Source organism: Lycium barbarum, chromosome 3 (genome assembly GCF_019175385.1).
Source record: "Lycium barbarum isolate Lr01 chromosome 3, ASM1917538v2, whole genome shotgun sequence".
Lineage (NCBI taxonomy): Eukaryota > Viridiplantae > Streptophyta > Magnoliopsida > Solanales > Solanaceae > Lycium > Lycium barbarum.
In genome coordinates, this window is record NC_083339.1 from 7,543,046 (window position 1) to 7,562,307 (window position 19,262).

The window sequence follows — 19,262 nt, forward strand, 5'->3', positions numbered from 1 at the left end:
AGTTTGAAATGGAAGTACTGAACATGAATAGGTACTGTAACTTGAACTCTTGTAATTGTATACACCTCATGAAGTTTAATGGCACATAAAAGTATAATTGCTGTTGATCATAGATGGAATACACAGTATGGTTAAATCAGGGCTTCATTACATTGAAGTCCAGCCGTCCAACTACACTAGAACCGAGTAGAAAGCTCTATTAGATTGTTCAAATGTATATAACAAAACAAACTTTCAGATCTATATTCAAGTATAATATCTATGTTTATAACCTGATCCATTTCATCTTCAGTTACTCAGTTCTGTAGTCATCTTCAATTACTGAATCAAGGCGCCACTCACTTCCATAATAGGAGTTGGGCAATCCCAACCAGAACTTGAATGCCTCAGCTGCTCGTTTCCGCTCCTTTCTCCTGTCCTGTCTAGCTTGTGATGCATGCTTGCTGGTAAACATCCTCGAATGCATCTCGACGTAGATCCTAGTAAATTTGGTCTTATTTGGTGGTATCCCATGTTGCTCCATACAAGCAACAATCTCCAAAGCTTTCCTGAAGAAAGCTGCCCGGACACATATATCTGCCAAAGTATCCAACAGTCCTTCATCCGGTTCCAATGGTGGGCCCCCCGAAGAAGGAATAGACTCATCTCCCATTCCGGTTCCCATCCCACACCTCTGTTTTATCTCGTTCCATAGCAAAAGCGCTTCTCCCGGCTTCCTAGCCAAAGCAATTGCATTTGCAAGACTGCCATAAGTAGCCACATTCGGGTAAAATCCGTTTTCTTTCATCCTCTCTATCACACTCTTTGCTTCCTCAACCTTTCCTAGCTTAGAGTATGTATCTACCAACATGTTCCAAGCGACCAAATCAACCTTCACTCGAGGGTCTTTAAGCATCTCGTCAAACACCTTGTTAGCTAGCTTAGCCTGACCAGACGAGGCAAAAGCTTTCATCAAAGTAGTGTAACTTACTTTGGTCGGAGCAATACCTGTCGCTCGCATCTCATTGAAGTAAGAAAGAGCTCCTGCACTGTCATCTACCAATATACACCCGTCAATAATCGTGTTATACGAAACCACATCGGGCTCTATTCCAGTATCAATCATCTCCTTAATCAGCTCTTCCGCCCTGTCAATATGCAGCTGCTGGCAATACCCTTTGATTAAAATATTATACGTAACTCTATTAGCAGGCACACCAATCCTGACCATCTCGGCCAACACCTCTCGTGCCCTATCCATTAAACCTTGCTTCACAAACGCTGAAATAACCGTCGTGTAAGTGACATGGTCTGGGTGGCTCTCACTATCCGCTAAATGTCTCATTGCCTCTAACATTCTCACCATATCCGTAACACGGCCTGCATTCATATAACCTTTCATTAAAGTTGTATACATCCTAGAATTCGGTTCAAACACTCTAGATAACTCCGGTGGCTCATTATCTCTAAAATTAACTGAATTCGGAAGCAACTTTTCAAACACATCACTATCATTCAAACACAATTCTTCAACATTCGCCTCTCTTAGAATCTTGCAAAGATCCTTCCTTCCTTCCCTCATTGCTTGAACCACTTTTTCAGCAGTTACCAAATCACCAAAACCAACATAAGCAGCAACAAGAGACTGAAATGTAGACATACACAATGGAATTCCTTTTTCAAGTATCCTTTCCAATACAAAAACAAGCAAATCCTTCCTATCACCTCTTGCACAGAGCTTAATCATAACATTATAAGTCAGAACATCTGGCTCACAATCAAACTCACTCATTTCATCAAACAACTCCAAGAACCTATTTTTATCACCAATATTAGCACAAGCATTCAATACAGCATTATACGCGGCCGTATCCGGTCGCGAATGTTTAACCAAATCAAGATCAGAAAACCTACGAACCCTTTTAGTAACAGCACTAAAAAGACTCAAAGCCTCCATTGGACCATCATCACCGGATGAAGCAAGACGGCTAATAACAGAACTCCAAGCTTTAACATGAGGAAGATAGCCAGATTTCAACATGGACTTAATAATAGAAGATGCATAGAGAACATGCCCCCCTAAAAGAATAGAGAAGTAAAAAAGATTAAAAACTAAGATAAAATAAATAAATAAATAAAAGAGATATTAGCTCTTTTAGTCCCTCAAATAATGAAAAATTCTGATTTTGGTCCTTGTGATTTCTAGTTAAGCATATTTAACCTTCAATGAAGTAATATGTGCAGTTTTGATCCCTGTGACTGCAAATCTTCAAAATTTTAATGAATTATTAAGTGTTAAACCATTCAATTGTCAAAGTATTATGTTAAATTTGTAATGTTACACCATATTTGAGAGTAATATGGTTTGAGTAATAGTAAAAAAATCACATGTTTCTTATATAGAGGAACCAAAAACACACATTTAAGTTGAGTGAAAGTTAAATGTGTTTAGTCAAATATTACAAGCACCAAAATCACAAGGGTTGATAGCACTTTTGGTCCCTTTATCGATATATTCTGATTCTAGTCCTTATGATATATGACTAAGTACATCTGACCTTCAATTAATTGAAACGTGCACGTTTGATTCTTTTGCTTGCGAATATTCTAATTTGCCATGATTTTCAATTGTTCCACCATTAATTACCTCTGTGTTATATTAAATTTGTATTGTTACTCTATATTTGACAGTAATATAGTTCTACAAATAGTTCAATAATAACATAGTTCCTACATAAAGGGACCAAAAACACACATTTCAATTCATTAAAGGTTAAATATGTTGAATAGTATATCACAAGGACCAAAGCAGAGCATGCTACTCCCTCCCTCAGTTTCAATATATTTGTCTTACTTTCCTTTTTAATCTATTTAAATGTCTCTTTATTTCTTGACAACTTTTTAATTCTAACTTTGCATAACCACGAGATTAAAGGGCATTTTGGTACATTCAATATACCTTTAATTTAAAACTTTAAAATTCAAAGGTCTATTTTACTTTCTTAAATTACGTGTCAAGTCACCAGACAAACAAATTAAAACCGAGAGTTAAAAAACATGCTTACCTTTAGCTGCAGCACTAGCAAGAAGGCCAAGGGAGTTAGCATCGAGGCGGTGGAGCTGCTTTTCATGGCGGAGCCGCTGTATTATAGACTGAGCACGGCGTAGTCCAACTGTTGAATTTTGATAAGATAATTGTGAAACTAAACGGCTAAGGCAAGTGGGGTTAGGTAGTTCTTGATTTTCAAGATTCTTGGTGTAATACAACCAAGCTTCATCAGTTTTTCTTTGCTGCAAAAGGGTTAAAAGGGTATTGTCAGGTGAGGCTAAAAATGTGTTCTTTGAGTTTATTAAGGAAGAATTTGAAGTGGGTTGTGGTTGAAATGAGTTATTAGTGGCTTTACATGTGATGGTGGAAGAGGAGAAGGGGTTGAAAAGGAGATTTTGGGAGAAGGGAAATGGTGAAGTGGAGTGGGAGGGTGGAGTAGGGGTGGGGGGTAGTAAAGTTGTCATGAATAACTCTGGTACATTTGGAGAAGAAATGTTTCAAATTTGGGCTATGGTGATAAGGTGGTGGAGAATGAGATAGTGTTATTTTTGGGGTGTTAAAAGGGTTTTTTGGGTGGAGAAGGGATGAACTACGTATGGGATATTCTCTTCCTCTTCTTTGGCAATCATTTTATTGGGTGGCTCTTGCACTTTTCCTTCTTTTCTTGATTTCTGTTTTATAGAAATTTTTATAAAATTTAAAAAGTATAAAAGAAGATATTTTTCACTTTCAACTTGGACTCTTGGAGCATCTCTAGATTATGACATTTCTGGACAATTAAGATCGACTAAATGAGAGTGTGGTTATGATAGAACATGAGGCAGTCACACTTTTGCGGTTCGTTTTTTAAAAGTAGGTTCTACACCGCTTGAAAATAATAATAGCAAAATAAGCTTCTATGTATAGGATTGAATAATCATGTGATATGTAGCTATACTTTAGTATTTTTAAAAAAAATTGGCGCCAGTTGTATGAATGCCCTCTAATCATGTTATTTTATTTGAACTTATCTCTATTTTTCAATTTATCGGTGTGAGTTTGTTCACAGTGTCGATCTCAAATTAAGGATAAAGTAGAAGGATTGTAATAGGTTGCATACAAGGTAAAACTAGGCAATTTCACTATAAATCCTCACAGTCACATTACATATAACCCACGAGACATGTTTAGATCAAGTCTCTTTTATGGCTTGCTTGCTTGCCTATATCAATCTTGTTACTAGTGCCGTTGAAAGGTAGTGTAGAATGAGATATTGTTAGTTTTAAGTTGTGGGGGGTTTTTGGGTGGAGAAGGAATGAACCACTTCAATGGATATTCCCAGCTTCCCCTTGTTTGGCAAATATTTATTGAGTGGTTCTTGTACTTTTCCTTTTTTTCTTGATATATATATATATATATATATATTTTTTTATTTTTTATTTTTGTTGTTGAATTTTTAGAAGAAGGGGATATTTTCTCTTTCTTTTTTTGTACCTTTGGGTAGGGGTGGACATGGTATGGTAGATACCGATTATTATATCGAAACTGAAACTTTTTATACTGCGTTTTCGGTATTATGTTGTTTGATATGCATTTTTAAAAAGTTAGATATTCGGTACGGTATTCGATATTCATAAAGAAAATACTGAAGTATATAGTTACATATATAATTCATATATCTTAGTATTATAATACTAACAATATATAAACTAGTATTATTAGAAAACTAATTGTTTAAATGTTGAAACTTTGACTACTGTATCTTGTTTTAAATGTCTTTTTTGTGTAATTGATTTACGAAGGGGATTGCTTGTACTTTCTTTTGAATATTTTTACATGTGTAAGGTGTTTAGTACATGATAATTGAGACGTTTCTTAAGTAGTGAAAATCATAATTCTCCATGATATGAGTATATGTAAGTCGAAGTCGGACAAACTATGGTACCGATTTACCCTACTGTAAACTATCGAAACCGAACTTTAAAATATCGAACCATACCAAATTAATTTGATATGGTAATGGTATAGTATTTTTAGAAACCGAAATTACCATACCGAAATTTTAAATACCGTAGCATGCCCACTCCTGGAGTGTGGATGGAAGGTGCTATATACTTGGAGTATATCTAGATTGAGACATATTTCCGATTATCGAAATGGACTAATTGAGAGTGTGTTTGACATCAGAACTTGTTCGATTAATTGATTATATATAGCTGATATATTTTAAGTACAGAAAATATTTTAAGTACTGAAATAGTTAAAATAGGGAATGGTGCTAAGGTGATGGAAGATATTGTTATTTTTTGGGGTTTTTGGGTGGAGAAGACATGAAGTACGTAAGGGATATTCCCTTCTCTTGTTCTGTAAACATTTATTTGGTCACCCTTGTATTGTCCTCTTTTTAAAAAGAAAAAAAAAACTAGAAAAAGGGGATATTTTCTCTTCCTTTTTTGTACTTTTGGGAGTGTGGATGGATGGTGCTATCAAGTTGGAGTACGCCACACTTTTCGGATTATTGAGCAAATGAGGGTGTGTTTGACATGATAAAAGAAAGAACATTGCACATTCTTCTAAAATGAAATTACAGTGAAATTAGATTTTAATGTCTCTTTCCTGTTTTACACATTTTGAGAGCTAATAAATTACACTTCCAAAGGATTGAGTAGAGATGTGATATAAAGTACACGACCTTCATTCTATTTTATGTGAAAATATTTGACTGAGTAAGTTTAAAAGATTAAAAGCTTTTGACATATAAATCAAAATATATGCAAAGTATCAAAAGTATTCTTTGATGAAACTCTATATGTCTTTTCATTTTAAATGAGTGATGAGTGTCCCAACAAGTTATGTCATTAAAGATAAAATGAGAATAGGAAGAACAAACAGTTTCGAAGAAAATATGTAAGTCATTTTGGAACATACCGAAAAAAAAAAGTGTGACAAAAAAAGTAAGAGATAAGTAATAATTAAATACTTTATTTTTTGTGATTTGCTTCCTTAAAATCAAACGTGTTATTGGTTCCGTTTCAAGGTTAGTGGAGAAGTAGAAGAACATTTTTGAGAGAATAAGGACCTTGCATCTCAACAGTAGACTGCAACTATAAGACCTGGAAAAAAGCAACAGTTTTATTCATAAACGAGTGTTAAGGAAAACATTTAATGATTCTAGATTTGGCCTTAGACCAAAGTTCATTTTCTTGTAGTCCAACCAATTGCAACAACTATCTTGCAATTTCAGGTATGATCCACAAATCCAAGGAAGAAATCTTAACTCTTTCCAAAGCAAGGGGGCATCACTTAAATCACTTATGTAGTTTTTTTATGTGATAACCTTCCTCTTGAATGCCTAGATCTTTCGATCCAAAAAAGGAAAAAAGACCGGCCACAAAAGGACAAAGCAAACAAGGAAAGTACCAGACTCCATATGGAAAGCCAGACTCCATATGGAAAGCCAGAAGCTGACAATTTGTAACGTCAAGATCAGCAAAAACACCCACCTCAGCAAAGCTCAAATGGGCATTCCCAACCAATTTTGAGTTTAGGAATTTATAAGCTCAAGAAGAGACGCGAAACGAAACAAAAGACGACCAAACATAACAAGTAAATTAACCTTATTTCACTTTCATCTTTCCATCAAGCTGACCTTTAAATATATTATATGTCAGCAACTGTTTTGTGCATAGTTTATATGTACCAAAAACTAACTAAACCAAGCTTTAGAACCCCCAAAGAACTTTTCACTATACAATTCACCTTTAAGAACTGGACTATCTAATTATTATATTATTATACTACTAAACTATTGATGTTTACACAACCACCAAGTTTAGTCAGTGCAGCAGCAGTAATCATCAGCTCTCCTTCAATTCCACAAACCACCCGCTGCCACGATCTTCTAAGTCACGAATGTACATCACCACCACCTACTCTGAACTATATTATTCACAAGCTATGTACCTGATTGACCAACCCTGGGAACCTTATGAAAGATGGAATGAGCCTTGTCCTTCCGTTATGGCATATAGCAACTTCTCCTTCATTTTATCCTGCAAAATTTAACGGCAAAGAAATGTTATTTCTTTTGTCAAATAATAAAGAAGAGACTTCACACAAGGGAGTGAAAGCGAAAGGAGTTGACTTTTGAAGAGTAAGGTGGTAGCTTGAGATAATTGGCACATGTCATCACACTAGGTAAGTCAGCATCAACCCAACCACTGCAAGTCTGCGACAAACCAAAAGAGCTCGAATTAGAGCAGGATGTAACATAATAATTGGGTTTTTTCATTTTTGTCCCGTCATCCAAAATTAATTACGGACGCTAGCCAAAATATACAAAACCTATACACTGATTATGTATATTATCTGTATATTACACGTATATACTTGATATACAAAACATATACATTTTATTATGTTTTAGAGCGATCCAAAAATGTAATTATCCCATAGTTAATACGGACATTGTTTGGCTTATTATGCACTCAGGCAATCTACTGTAAGTACCTTCCGAACAATTGTTAACTTCGGGCTAAGAGATGCCAGACCCCCAGGAGGTAGGCTAGGTGCACCAGTTACAAACTGCAGAAACGCTCTCTGTTGCTTGCTGTCAAACTCCTGCATAATTTCGAGTAACTACAAATTTGCAGGAAGTTAATTGTCATTAGTAGCAATTGGTTCCATTAAACAATCAAATCTAATAGTCTGTTCGGCCAAGCTTTTTGGGAAGCCAAAAGTGCTTATTTTAAAAGTTGAGGCGTTTGATCAAGCTTTTAGGGAAAAAATAAGTGTTTTTGAGTAGTAGCAGGAGTTGTTTCCCATAAGCTAAAAAAAGTAGCTTTTCCCAAAAGCATTTTTTTGAAACTTTTGCCAAGCACAAATTACTGCTATGATATCGGCAAAAGTACTTTCCAAATTGATAAGTCAAACACAAACTGCTGCTTTTCAAAAGTATTTTTTTCTTAAAGCACTTCTACAAATAAGCAATTTGAAAGGCTTAACCAAACGGGCTATAAGAAGATAGGGATGTACGAACATTTATAACTGGAGGACTGTTGGCAGTGTAACCATGGTCAAACTTGATGTGATCCAGAAGCTCATTGGCCTGCCCAAAATAATGATAATCGGTCTTTTTCAAAAAAAAAAAAAAAAAAAAAAAGAGGAGGAGATGGATCTTAGTTATATCCATCAGCTTCTCAGATAACAAAACTTACATTCCAAAATCCACACTCTCCGCACAATAGTCGCTCTAATTCATCTTCAGTGAAAACCTGAAGATGTCTGATGGGGAAAACCTGAGGAACCAACAACATTTAAGATGACAAAGGAAAAAGGAGTAACCTGCAAACTGCTTTTAGAATACCAATAAAATGTTATAGCAATACAAGATAGGTGGAATAACTGGTAACTTAACTTGATGAAGTAGCTCCAAAATGCTGCCATTTTTATAAGAAGAAATAACAGTGGCATAGTATTTCAAAAACAGATGAAGTTACATATTCTTTAAGAAACATACTTTACTGGATAGTTTCTGGTGATGAAAATGCATAAAACTTCCAAGAATTTAACTGGGTTGTTACTTGTTAGAGTTCATGTACCGGAGGAAAATATCTCAAAAAACCAGCAAATCTTAAAACATGATGAAAACTACATTAACTTTCTTAAAAATTTCTGTAGTTACTACTTCCAGGGAATAATTTAGTTCCATGCCCGCAATTGTCATTTGAATAGAAAGTCAATCAGACAGAAAGAGAAGTTTATCATGAACTATAACTTCAATAGTTTATACTAAAAGGTAGTTTGATGGAGACGGACCTGATCAAAGCCCGACTTGAATGCTTCAATTTGCCTTGAAATTCCAGAATTTAAAGTAGCATCCACAATGAGTAAAACATATTTCTCTAAGTTGGACAAGTCAACCTAGAAAAAAGTCATCAACTTCAATGATTAGCCTGTTAGCATCTCACAAAATATCAGGCATCAACTTGTAGAATGCTAACCGTTTTTGCATCAGATGCAGAATTAAGGACATAATCTGGATAGCCAGGAAGAGTATAGTCAAGACAAAGATCACTAATTTTCGTATTCCGGAAATCAAGTTCAAGGTCTAAGGATGATTTTCCCTCACGACGTGATTCCAGATGTCTTTTTCTTTCAACAAGAGCCTGAAATTCTAGGAGGGCCCCACCAAGTTCAGGGTCAAATGACTGGATGTCATACACAGTGAGTTCCTACAAAAAGAAGAGAACATAAGGAAAACTCAAGAACTAGAACTAACAAGTAGGCGTGCCAAAATTAGCCCATGAAAACATGACCCGCCCAACCCGTTCAAATTTGGTATGTAGTTAGTACATACACATCTATGCATATCAATATTAATATGCTGGGCAAACAATCCAGTGTACATAACCTAGAAACTGGACAATATAGATCCGTAATTATATCAAGATCCAAATGAAGAACCACCAGGAAAGAGTATACAAAATCTGCAGAGCATATCCATAATAACCAAATCTGTCGGACATCAGCCACTCAAAACATGCAACATGAGCTCTAAGTTATGTTTAACTTCGAGGTTCGGCTAAAACTTGTTATCAGTGAAAAAGCAAGAAAACATCAAACTTATGAAAGCAGAAAATATAAAAGACCATTGTTTTTCTCAATCTTAGAACGGTTCCTTATTTTCAAGTTTTGCTCAACTCTCTTGAGCTGTGTCAAAACAACCAGATGCAGAACGATGCCGCCAGTCAGTTCACCCAGCCCAAACTAAATTATTTGAAGCCAAGTGAACATGGAATGCACGAATTCTCAAGGTAGCATAGCCCACATTCTCCTCTTGCACACAGGGCAAGTGTTCTCGAGCTTGATCCACTCTTTGATGCAACCAACATGGTTTAAATGGCTACAATCAATTTTTGCAAGTTATTCCCTGTTGAAATACTCATCCAAGCATATAGTACATCAGCGGGGAAGAACTGTCAGCTGTTCTAGCTAGAGAATTCGTGCAGTCCGTGTTAACTCAGCTCAACTAATCAGTTTAGTTTGGGCTGGGTGAACTGACTGGAGGCATCGCTCTGCATCGGGTTGTTTTGACACAGCTCAAAGGAGTTGAGCGAAACTTGAAAATAAGGAACCATTCTAAGATTGAGAAAAACAACGGTCTCTTATTTTTCTGCTTTCGTAAGTTAAATGTGTTCTCTTGCTTTTTCGTTGATAATAAGTTTTAGCCAGACCTCATATATAGCAATAATAAATTTAAAAAGTAGTTTTATTTGATACCTAAGAAATTTATAAATGAACAAACAAAGAAATTAAAACTTAGTAAGAATTGGGTGGGTTGGGTTAGGACCCGCTTTTTAGCCCATTTTGGCTCAACCCATTTCAGGCCTAGTAACTTTACCCACCCAAAGCAAGCTCAACCGACCCTTTTGACACCCCTACTAACAAGGATGCCTACTAAAACATGGAGCATACCTTCCCAAGAACAAGCTTGTAAAATGCTTTGGATAACCGAAGATCCAGAACCCTGCCATCTTGGAGAGCCTTCGCAACTATCTGACCCAGAAGCACAAACTTTTTCAGCACTTCAGAGAACTCTAGGCCACTTAATGAATGGGATGAAGGTGACCATGGGCGAGGGAACAGACCAAGAGAAGAGAAAATAATTCCAGATTCGTCCTCTACACTCACGCTTCCATTAGCCATGCGATCACCTCTCCACATCCCTAGCCCAATCTTCTGGAACTCATGACTCACCAAGGTAAAAAATTCCAATGTCGGACCAAGACCAGTACCGACCTCATCACTATATTCCACCTCAATAACAGCCTTCTGATCCGCATGGAGGTCCATCATGTGCCTTGCAGAATCCAAAATTCTACTTCGATGAACTAGGATTTTTTTCCGGCGACCACTCATGCCAGCTGTTGTATTATGAGACGGTGATTCAGGCTGAATTGGCGGTCGACCAAATGCTGCAGCGCGGAAATACTTGCATCTTGCTTCGAAACTAAACAAAAAGGGGCATGAATTAACCAACTGTCCACACCAAGATGGCATGCCACCTACGGAAACAGAAAAAGGATTCCTCATTTGCAGTTCTAGTTTCTCTGTTAATTTAGTGTTGGCAAATTCATTCTGAGGTAGATCCGAATGTGTGTTGACCTTTATATCACCAAAATCGACGGTATTTCCTTCTGCAAAAGCATATATTTTTGTACGAGACCCAAGATGAAAACTGAACCTGTTCAAGCCTTCCAAACTTCGAAGAAGAAATAAGATGTCATAAGTTGGACTTGGTTTCTCAAGATCAACCATTTCAGAACCAAACATGCTAGAGAAAGATGGGGTATGCTGCCACCATGTTGTAGGTTTCTCAGACGGAGTAGAATGTACGGCATGTTTGCAACTCTTGGGACAACCTGGTTTATGTCTCACAATTCTTCTGTAGGTCACCCTGTGTACTTGACTCCACATGTTAGAATTAGTAATGATGTCATTCTCTGCTTCAATCTGCTGCCGAAGTACAGTTTGATATAGGGACAACTTGTGGTTCAACTGCTGTCCCTCCAGGTAGAATATCAATTTAGGTGCAACATCTTCATCATCACAACATGCAGTACACTCTAAACTTGTGCCACTATCATCTTCGGACGAATTTAGTCTTCCTTTCTCCAAAGACTCCTACAAGGCAACAGCGCAAACATAACATTAGGGCATAGGCAATAAGATTATGTGGCTATTCAAAGCATAATATAGGAAACGATATAACAATGTCAGCCGTTGCAAAGCAAGAATCATGGACATACTCAAAAATCCATAAGAAATAACTTTTTAAAAATGTTGGGACGAAGGAAACGTCTTACTGCATTAACATCTGCAATATCCATTGAATCACTTTTTGTTTGTTCTACATCCACAGTTTCCACTTCAACAGATAATTGTAAGTTATTCTTCACCTCCTGAGAGAGAACCACATGAGCTTTGAATGAGGAAGCTCATTGCCATTAAATAGAAGGTTTAAACATAACAGATTGAGAACCAACTTGTACAAATCAAATTTTGAAAAAACAAACCTGTGTTTCATGGGCATTGGTGGAAGTCGTGTCCGATTCCATGGGTCCTGGATTTTTACCTTGAGACGTGCTTACATCTTGTGATGCATGAGATGGTGACTCTTCTTTCAACTTTTCACTTTTCTTTCTACTCACTTTTGGCCACAAGTATCCCTCAATTGTTTCCAAAGGCAAAAAAGGATCTACATTCACAACACTCTCTGTATAATCACCAAGTGACGACTCCCCTTCTCCCCTCACAAACTGGACCTTCAGACAAGGATATGAAGTACAACGCCCATATGGGATAGTGGCATATGAGTTTCGTAGCTTAGATGCATGACTCAAGATAACAGGGAAGTTTTCGGCAGAGCAAAGTGCACTGTGCAATCTCCTTATCAAAGCTAGAAAAGTGGAGTTCTCCAGAGGCGGGTCGAAGTTATACAAAAGTAATCTACCAAACAGCTCAAATCTCTTTTCTACAATATACAGCTGATTTACTGAACCATCACCATTGACCTTTTTTTGTCCCAAGTATTGGCCATTGGAGAGGTAATTCACTAGAGACTTTACAACTCCACTCTCAATGAACTCGAACGTGGAAATGGGATGATTTCCACTTAACTCTGACACAATTTGATGCAATACAGGGTAAAAGTCTTCTTTCTCTTGAAGAGGAGCCATGCAGCTACTAAATCTGTGAACCAGATCAGTTAACGTAGAAGAAAGAGTCTTCAGCTTCTGAAGGACATCGGTTATTCCAAAGTTGGGGTTCGTTGAGTCTGTTGCAAAGTAACTGGTTCTGATATGTCTAGCAAGACTTTGAACAGTCTCTTTCTCTATCTTGCAAGTCCTTGCTTCCGGTCCTGTTGGGGACTGAACAGCATCAGAAGCAAAACAAAGACATCTTACTGCAGCACGCGGTACTGATCCTTGGCAGCTTTCATCTGATGAAACTGAAAACAGAGACTGCGAACATTTTTCCCGGGAAAGAAGTGCATTGACAGCAAATAGAACACCTTCCTTAACAAATGAGTTCAAGAAAACATGAGGCAGCTTCTCTAGCAGCTTATCAACAATCTGAAGGGCTAGTATCAGAACATGAGGATCTTTGCGAGTAAAAACTCCTGCTAAGAAGCTGTAAGAAACAGAGAAGTCAGTTTAGATTAACAGAAAGAAGATATTAAGCATTTGCTTAAAACATGGAGTAGACGAAAGCATCTCACCTTGAAATGTTGGTATTTTGAAGAAATCCAAGCATGTCAGATTTGCTGAAATAAACTAACTTATTGATGACAGATAGACAGCCATAACAAGCATATAAATTTACACCAGAATTGACCACCTGTTTGATGATTAATAAAAAAAAAGTCAGGGGATGCAAGAATGATAGAAACTAGAGTAATTTTGACACCACAAATAAGAATAACCACCTGGATTAGCACAGGTAATAAATCAAAGCCAAATTTATGCAGAAGAACAGGGTGATTATTGAAGAAGTGTTCTTTGTCTGCAGCTAGTTGGATATTCTGCTCTCTGGATATGGGGGGAAGAAGTTCATTTAACAACTTGAGAACTTCGTCTACCTGAAGAAAAAAGACAAAACAAGAAAGGCTTCAAATGCATATGTAATTGAAGGCATTTTTTCCAATAGATGGAATCGTTGCAACCCCATAACAGAAAAAATAAATGGAACATATTATACAAAGCTAAACTAAAGGAAATGACTTAATTTACAAACAAAGTTCAGCACCATTTTATCTAAAGTAACATCACAATTCCCTTTCGGGGGATCAATTCTATGCCACAATTCCCTTTTCATATATAGCTGTGAAATTAGAATTTCATCTAAAGTGACATTACAATCAAGAATTAAAAGAATAAGGAATTTTTTTAAAGCTAAGCACCTGATTATAATGCCCGTCAACCATCAGAGTAGAAGGCACCCCGTGTGAGAAGTCATAAGTGGATAAAATGTCCTTTAATATGTGGCTGATGTTAAGTTCAAAGAGAGCCCTGACAGCCACAATAGATCCAGCAGCCAGTTTGACAAGTATTCCAATAAAACCCTAACATGAAAAAATAAAATAAAAAATTACTTATAAACCAAGACAAAGAAGAATGTAGACAAGGGATATTCATATAACAGACTTCAATAGCTTACAACATAAACTGATTGGCTAACTGTTGTTCGACCATTCAACTCTATGAGATGTGTGGCTCGCTGAACCAGCCCGTGTCTACAAAGTTGATCCAGCATATCAGAAGACTGGCATACCCGCTCGACTATTTTAATCAAGCAAGTGGCCACGCTCTCAACAAGCTGAAAGATGAAGAAACCATTTTCAATGTTATGAAATTGGAACACTGAGTAATTAAGAGGAATCAATACATGACTAACTTTCGACAAATTATACCTGTCTATCCTCATATACAAGAAGATTGCACAAAACCGGAACCGCCTCCATTAAAGGTGAAGGACATCCAGACGGAAGCTTTTTACAAATATTTAGGACGGTTGAGAGCGCCTTCCTCTGCGACAGATAAAAAAGAAACAAAGAGAAGAAGATCAACTTTCCAACCTTCAATTTCATCGGTTTATCAAAAGCAGATTATTAATAGTTATTGCTTTACCTGCACACTTGTCGAAAAGAAATCAATATAACTTAAAACGGCCATGATAGCCCCAGCTTGCAAACAAACAATTGGTTGCTCACGCGAGATTTTCTCTAGTGCTTGCAAACACTGAGTTGAAGAGGCAAAAACATTAATCACAAGAGTTATAAAAAAAAAAAAATCAATCACAGGAATCCACCTAAAAAGCTTTCTACTCCCTCCATCTCAAATTATTTGCCGTGTTTCACTTTTACACACCCCTTAAGAAACATTAAATTTTTTGAGATGGTTTTTTTTTTTTTTTGAGATGGCCTTAAGAAAACATTAATTAGGAGGGGTCTTTTGACTATTTTACCCGTATTTATGTCTTAAGATATAGTCTCTCTTAATTGAATATTTACTCTATTTATGTGACATCACCCCATAATTGAGGTATTTGTAGTCTTCAAGAACAATTACTACCAAGAGTAAATGGGGAAAAATAATTAATTTTGTCTTGAACTTCTAAAATGACAAATAATTTGAGACATCTATTTTTAGAAATCACGACAAATAATTTGAGACAGAAGGAGCACTCTCTAATTTAGCACAAAAAGGATGAATTATTGATTAAAACAATTTCAGGATACCTGTTCAGCAACATCCAAGTACTGAATTGCCATTAGTCTTTGACAAAGGGCAGGAACTGCATCATGATTGACAAGGTAGGCCGAAGAACGAGGATGAACTTCACATAAATAAGTCATCGCCCTGATAGCAAATAGCATTATATCAGGATTGCTCTCATGTCTAGCCAATCTTACAAGAATGGGAGAGTACGAATCCGCCATTGAGTTTGACATCGAACTATCAGGAGAAAAGGATAACAATTCACATAGCTCCGTAAGAGCAATCAACAGTACTGATTCGTCCGATTCCTTGCTCAAACTTGACAAAACTCCTTTGAATTTGCCTTGATTTCCCAGCGATTGCCTCCTGTAATAGTCTCTATAACTATTATCAGACTCACAAGAGCCGTAAGCAGAGTCCTTTTCACCTTCACTCGACCCTGACGTTGATGATGAAGACGTGTCGACATCAGTATCGTGGTGGCTTTCTTGTATTGAACTCATTGTAGTATGAACTACCGAGTTGGAAGTGCTCGGCCTGAATTCAGTTGAGCTGCTACAGGCTCGTTTATCCGCAGGCAGTTCATCGGCAGCTTCAGTTCTTTTCTGCCCCCGGTTACCCATTAAACAACACCAAGCCAGTTCTATATGCAGTCCTGTCAATATTAGAAGCACTTATCTCTTAACAACCCATTATCAATCTCAAATACACCAAACATCAATAAGATTAATAGCCCGTCTGGCCAAGCTTCTAAAATATACTTATTTTAGCACTTTCGGTGAGAAGTTATTTGTGTTTGGCTAATTAAGTTGAAAAGCACTTTTGAGCAGCAATTAGTGTTTGGCCAAGCTTTTAAAAAGTGTTTCTAAGTGTATTTTCTCAAGAATACTTTTCAAAAAAGTACTTTTGCGAAGAAGCTACTTTTTTTAGCTTATGCTTCTACTCAAAAGCACTTTTGCTTCTCCTAAAAGATTGGCCAAACACCTCAACTTTAAAAACAAAGCACTTAAAAAAAAAAAAAAAAAACGTTGGGCCTTGGAGAAGCTTGGACAAACAGGCTATAAGTTCTCAATCAAACAAGCGAAATGGATCCAGTAAATTAACCAGTAACAAGGAAAACCTCCAAAGCAAAGTTTCATCATAGTGTTCTATGTTGGATCATTTAGTAAAAACAAACAGATAATACATGTTTATGAACCTCCAAAGCAAAGTCATCATAGTGGTATATATTGATCATTTAGTAAAACAAACAGTATAATTCATGGTTATAGCAATATAAAAACACTAAAATTAGCAAACAAATGCATTGTTTTAACTGAAAAACAAAAGAACCCCACAAAAACTCCAAGTGATTTAAGCATATATACAGTACATACATATTTTCTGCAATTCAGATGAAGCGATCAGCTTGAAGCAATTGACAAACGCACAAAGCAAAGTCATCATAGTGCTATATATTGATCATTTAATAAAACAAACAGTATAATACATGCTTATGAACCTCCAAAGAAAAGTCATCATAGTGTTATATATTGATCTTTTAGTAAAACAAACAGATAATATATGCTTATAGCAATATAAAAACACTATAATTAGCAAACAAATGTATTGATTCAACCAAAAACAAGAACCCCAGAAAAATTCCAAGTCATTTAAGCAAATATATAAATACATAGTTTATGCACAATAAATTAACCAGTAACAAGGACAACCTCAAAATTATCATAGTGTTATATGTTTGATCACTTAGTAAAACAAACAGATAATATATGCTTATAGCAATATAAAGAATGAAAACCAAAAGAACCCCATAAAAACTCTTGAGTGATTTAAGAGTATGTACATACATATTTTATGCAATTTCAAGAAGAGGCGATCAGCTTGAAACAATTGGAAAAAGCACAAAGTTTACAATTTATTTAAGATATTTAGCCTTTACCCCAGACGATTAAAAAGTGAAATATGAAGGCCCAAATCAGTTTTTTACTCAAAAAAATAGAAAAATCAATTCTTGGGTACCTAAAGGCGGTGGAGTTTAATCTGATCTTGACTGACAAAGTCCTTTATCTGCTTTCTTTATTTAAATTATTTCTTCTTCTTCCTTCTTGGCAAATTATGCGTTGAATATATTTACCACAATACACACAAAGTTCAGTGTGTGTGTGTGTGTGTTTAGATATAATAAAACATGAAAAATAAAGTATGATGATGATAGATAATGATGAAAACAGAGAAGGGAAGGAAGCAGGGGCGTGGGGGTGGAGTGGGGGAGGGGTGTTGAGTGTTTTAATTTTATTATAAGAATAATGAAATTCTAAGAGGAAACAAATTCTATAACAATAAGGTCTCTACCACTAGGAACTATCCAATTTTGGAGTCCTAGTTATGGAAAAATGCTTGCAAAGCTATCCTCGAGTGGACCCTACACGACACGAATCTGGAAAAGTCATGTTGGACATAGGATTGGAAAAAAAAACATTTTTTTGCGCGGATTGTCCTTCTTTTGGGGTGGTCTTTAAATTTGGCCCTCAAATTGCTGGTCTTTAATTTTTGGTCTTTGCTTACAAAGGTGGCCGAAAATACCCTGAGTTTCTAGGTTTGAATCCCCATTCAGTCAAAAAAAAAAAAAATTGCAAGGCAAGGTTTTGCAAAAAGTCTGCCTTATAAGGCAAAGTCTGTCATATCCGGCATACTTTTAGTTATGCCTTAAGGCAAAGCCTGCCGCATAAGGCAGACTTTTTGCAAAGCCTTACCTTGTGAATTTTATTTTTATTTTTATTTTTATGATTAAGCTGGGGTTCGAATCCAGAACCTCAGGGTATTTTAGGCGAAGGGAAAAAAAATTAAAGACGGGTAATTTGACGGAGAAAAATTAAAGACCACCCCAACGAAAGGAATCGTGCAAATTTCCCAAACAAAAAAAGAAGGATAATTTAATAATATATAATCCAACATAAAATATTACATCCACGTAGTCATATTTTTAATTTACATCCGCATAGCCAATGTTTTTTTTTGTTGGCAACAGTGTTTATACACACTATATACATCATTATACGACAATATATTCTTATTGTAGACAATGTATCAACCTTATATAAAAATGTATAATAATGTCTAAAAGGATCATTTCCGATAATATTAGAAATAGGGGTCATTTCGGATTGATACTTTCTCCAAATATATATACATAACGTGTTATTTTCCCGAAAAAAATACTATCTAAAATGATGTTGTTTTACATTAATGTCATGTCTTCGAAACACTAAAACAAAATTTATATTTTTGATAAGCTATGCTATTTTGTGTTTTGATGATTTGGCAAACCTTATTGAGAAATCAGATATGATCATAGAGGGAAGTGTATGCTATACTTAAAGATGGGTCTACTCCTTGAGGGGAACATGTGGGATCTGGTTCTTAAGGGAAATTGATAAGTTATGATATTTGGTGCTATGATAATTTGACAAGCCTCACTCAAGGAACCAGATGCGATCAGGTTCACTTGATGAACTTGGTCAACCCCATGATATCTCATGCACTGTTGAATTGACATACTCTTTAGAGAAACCAAAAGCGATCGGGTTCGTCTGGTCCTTCACAGCAATATCACACAGGCGCAGGAAGGACTCACAAACCAAGTCGAGAAACCAGGTAGGGACCAAATGAATAACCAGATGGGGAACTAATCCCTTAGCCGTCTTACAGTCAACTCTAAAGTTGTAAAAACTGTTGCACTGTACTGACTAGTGGTGCAGCAGCACAGCTGTATTTTGGTAGGAGACCAAGCAAACAATGAAATGTCCTTCTCACATCTCACATGCTCTCTCATATATATACAACATTTTACGAGGGTAACCCTGACACTTTGAAATTTAGTAAAAGTTATTCTCTCACAAAAAGTAGCTGCTGTTGTTCTCAAAGTTCTCACAAGAACGAAGCTCCAGCAAACAAAAGGACCAATTCACTACCAC

General features: G+C 36.3%; 2 protein-coding genes across 3 annotated transcripts; both read right to left on the reverse strand.

The window, feature by feature from the left end:
- Positions 1 to 30: 30 nt before the first annotated feature.
- Positions 31 to 3,692, reverse strand: LOC132630102 (pentatricopeptide repeat-containing protein At3g09650, chloroplastic). Its single transcript, XM_060345643.1, has 2 exons — positions 3,045 to 3,692; positions 31 to 2,058 (listed from the first exon to the last, which is right to left on the reverse strand). Exons 1-2 carry the CDS (start codon positions 3,490 to 3,492, stop codon positions 293 to 295), a joined length of 2,214 nt encoding a protein of 737 aa, XP_060201626.1. The 5' UTR covers positions 3,493 to 3,692; the 3' UTR covers positions 31 to 292.
- Positions 3,693 to 6,607: 2,915 nt separating this feature from the next.
- LOC132630104 (E3 ubiquitin-protein ligase UPL4) lies at positions 6,608 to 17,565 on the reverse strand. Of its 2 annotated transcripts, none has more exons than XM_060345646.1 (18): positions 17,308 to 17,565; positions 15,309 to 15,943; positions 14,698 to 14,808; positions 14,481 to 14,597; positions 14,228 to 14,386; positions 13,971 to 14,132; positions 13,497 to 13,649; positions 13,290 to 13,408; positions 12,085 to 13,201; positions 11,875 to 11,970; positions 10,484 to 11,692; positions 9,010 to 9,240; positions 8,825 to 8,929; positions 8,224 to 8,304; positions 8,046 to 8,114; positions 7,517 to 7,645; positions 7,152 to 7,235; positions 6,608 to 7,059 (listed from the first exon to the last, which is right to left on the reverse strand). In XM_060345646.1, the coding sequence occupies exons 2-18, from the start codon at positions 15,909 to 15,911 to the stop codon at positions 6,994 to 6,996; spliced, it is 4,611 nt and encodes a 1,536-aa protein (XP_060201629.1). In that variant the 5' UTR covers positions 15,912 to 15,943; positions 17,308 to 17,565; the 3' UTR covers positions 6,608 to 6,993. The 2 variants fall into 2 exon arrangements, with proteins under 2 accessions (XP_060201629.1, XP_060201630.1); XM_060345647.1 differs by lacking the exon at positions 17,308 to 17,565 and adding an exon at positions 17,136 to 17,154.
- Positions 17,566 to 19,262: the final 1,697 nt, after the last annotated feature.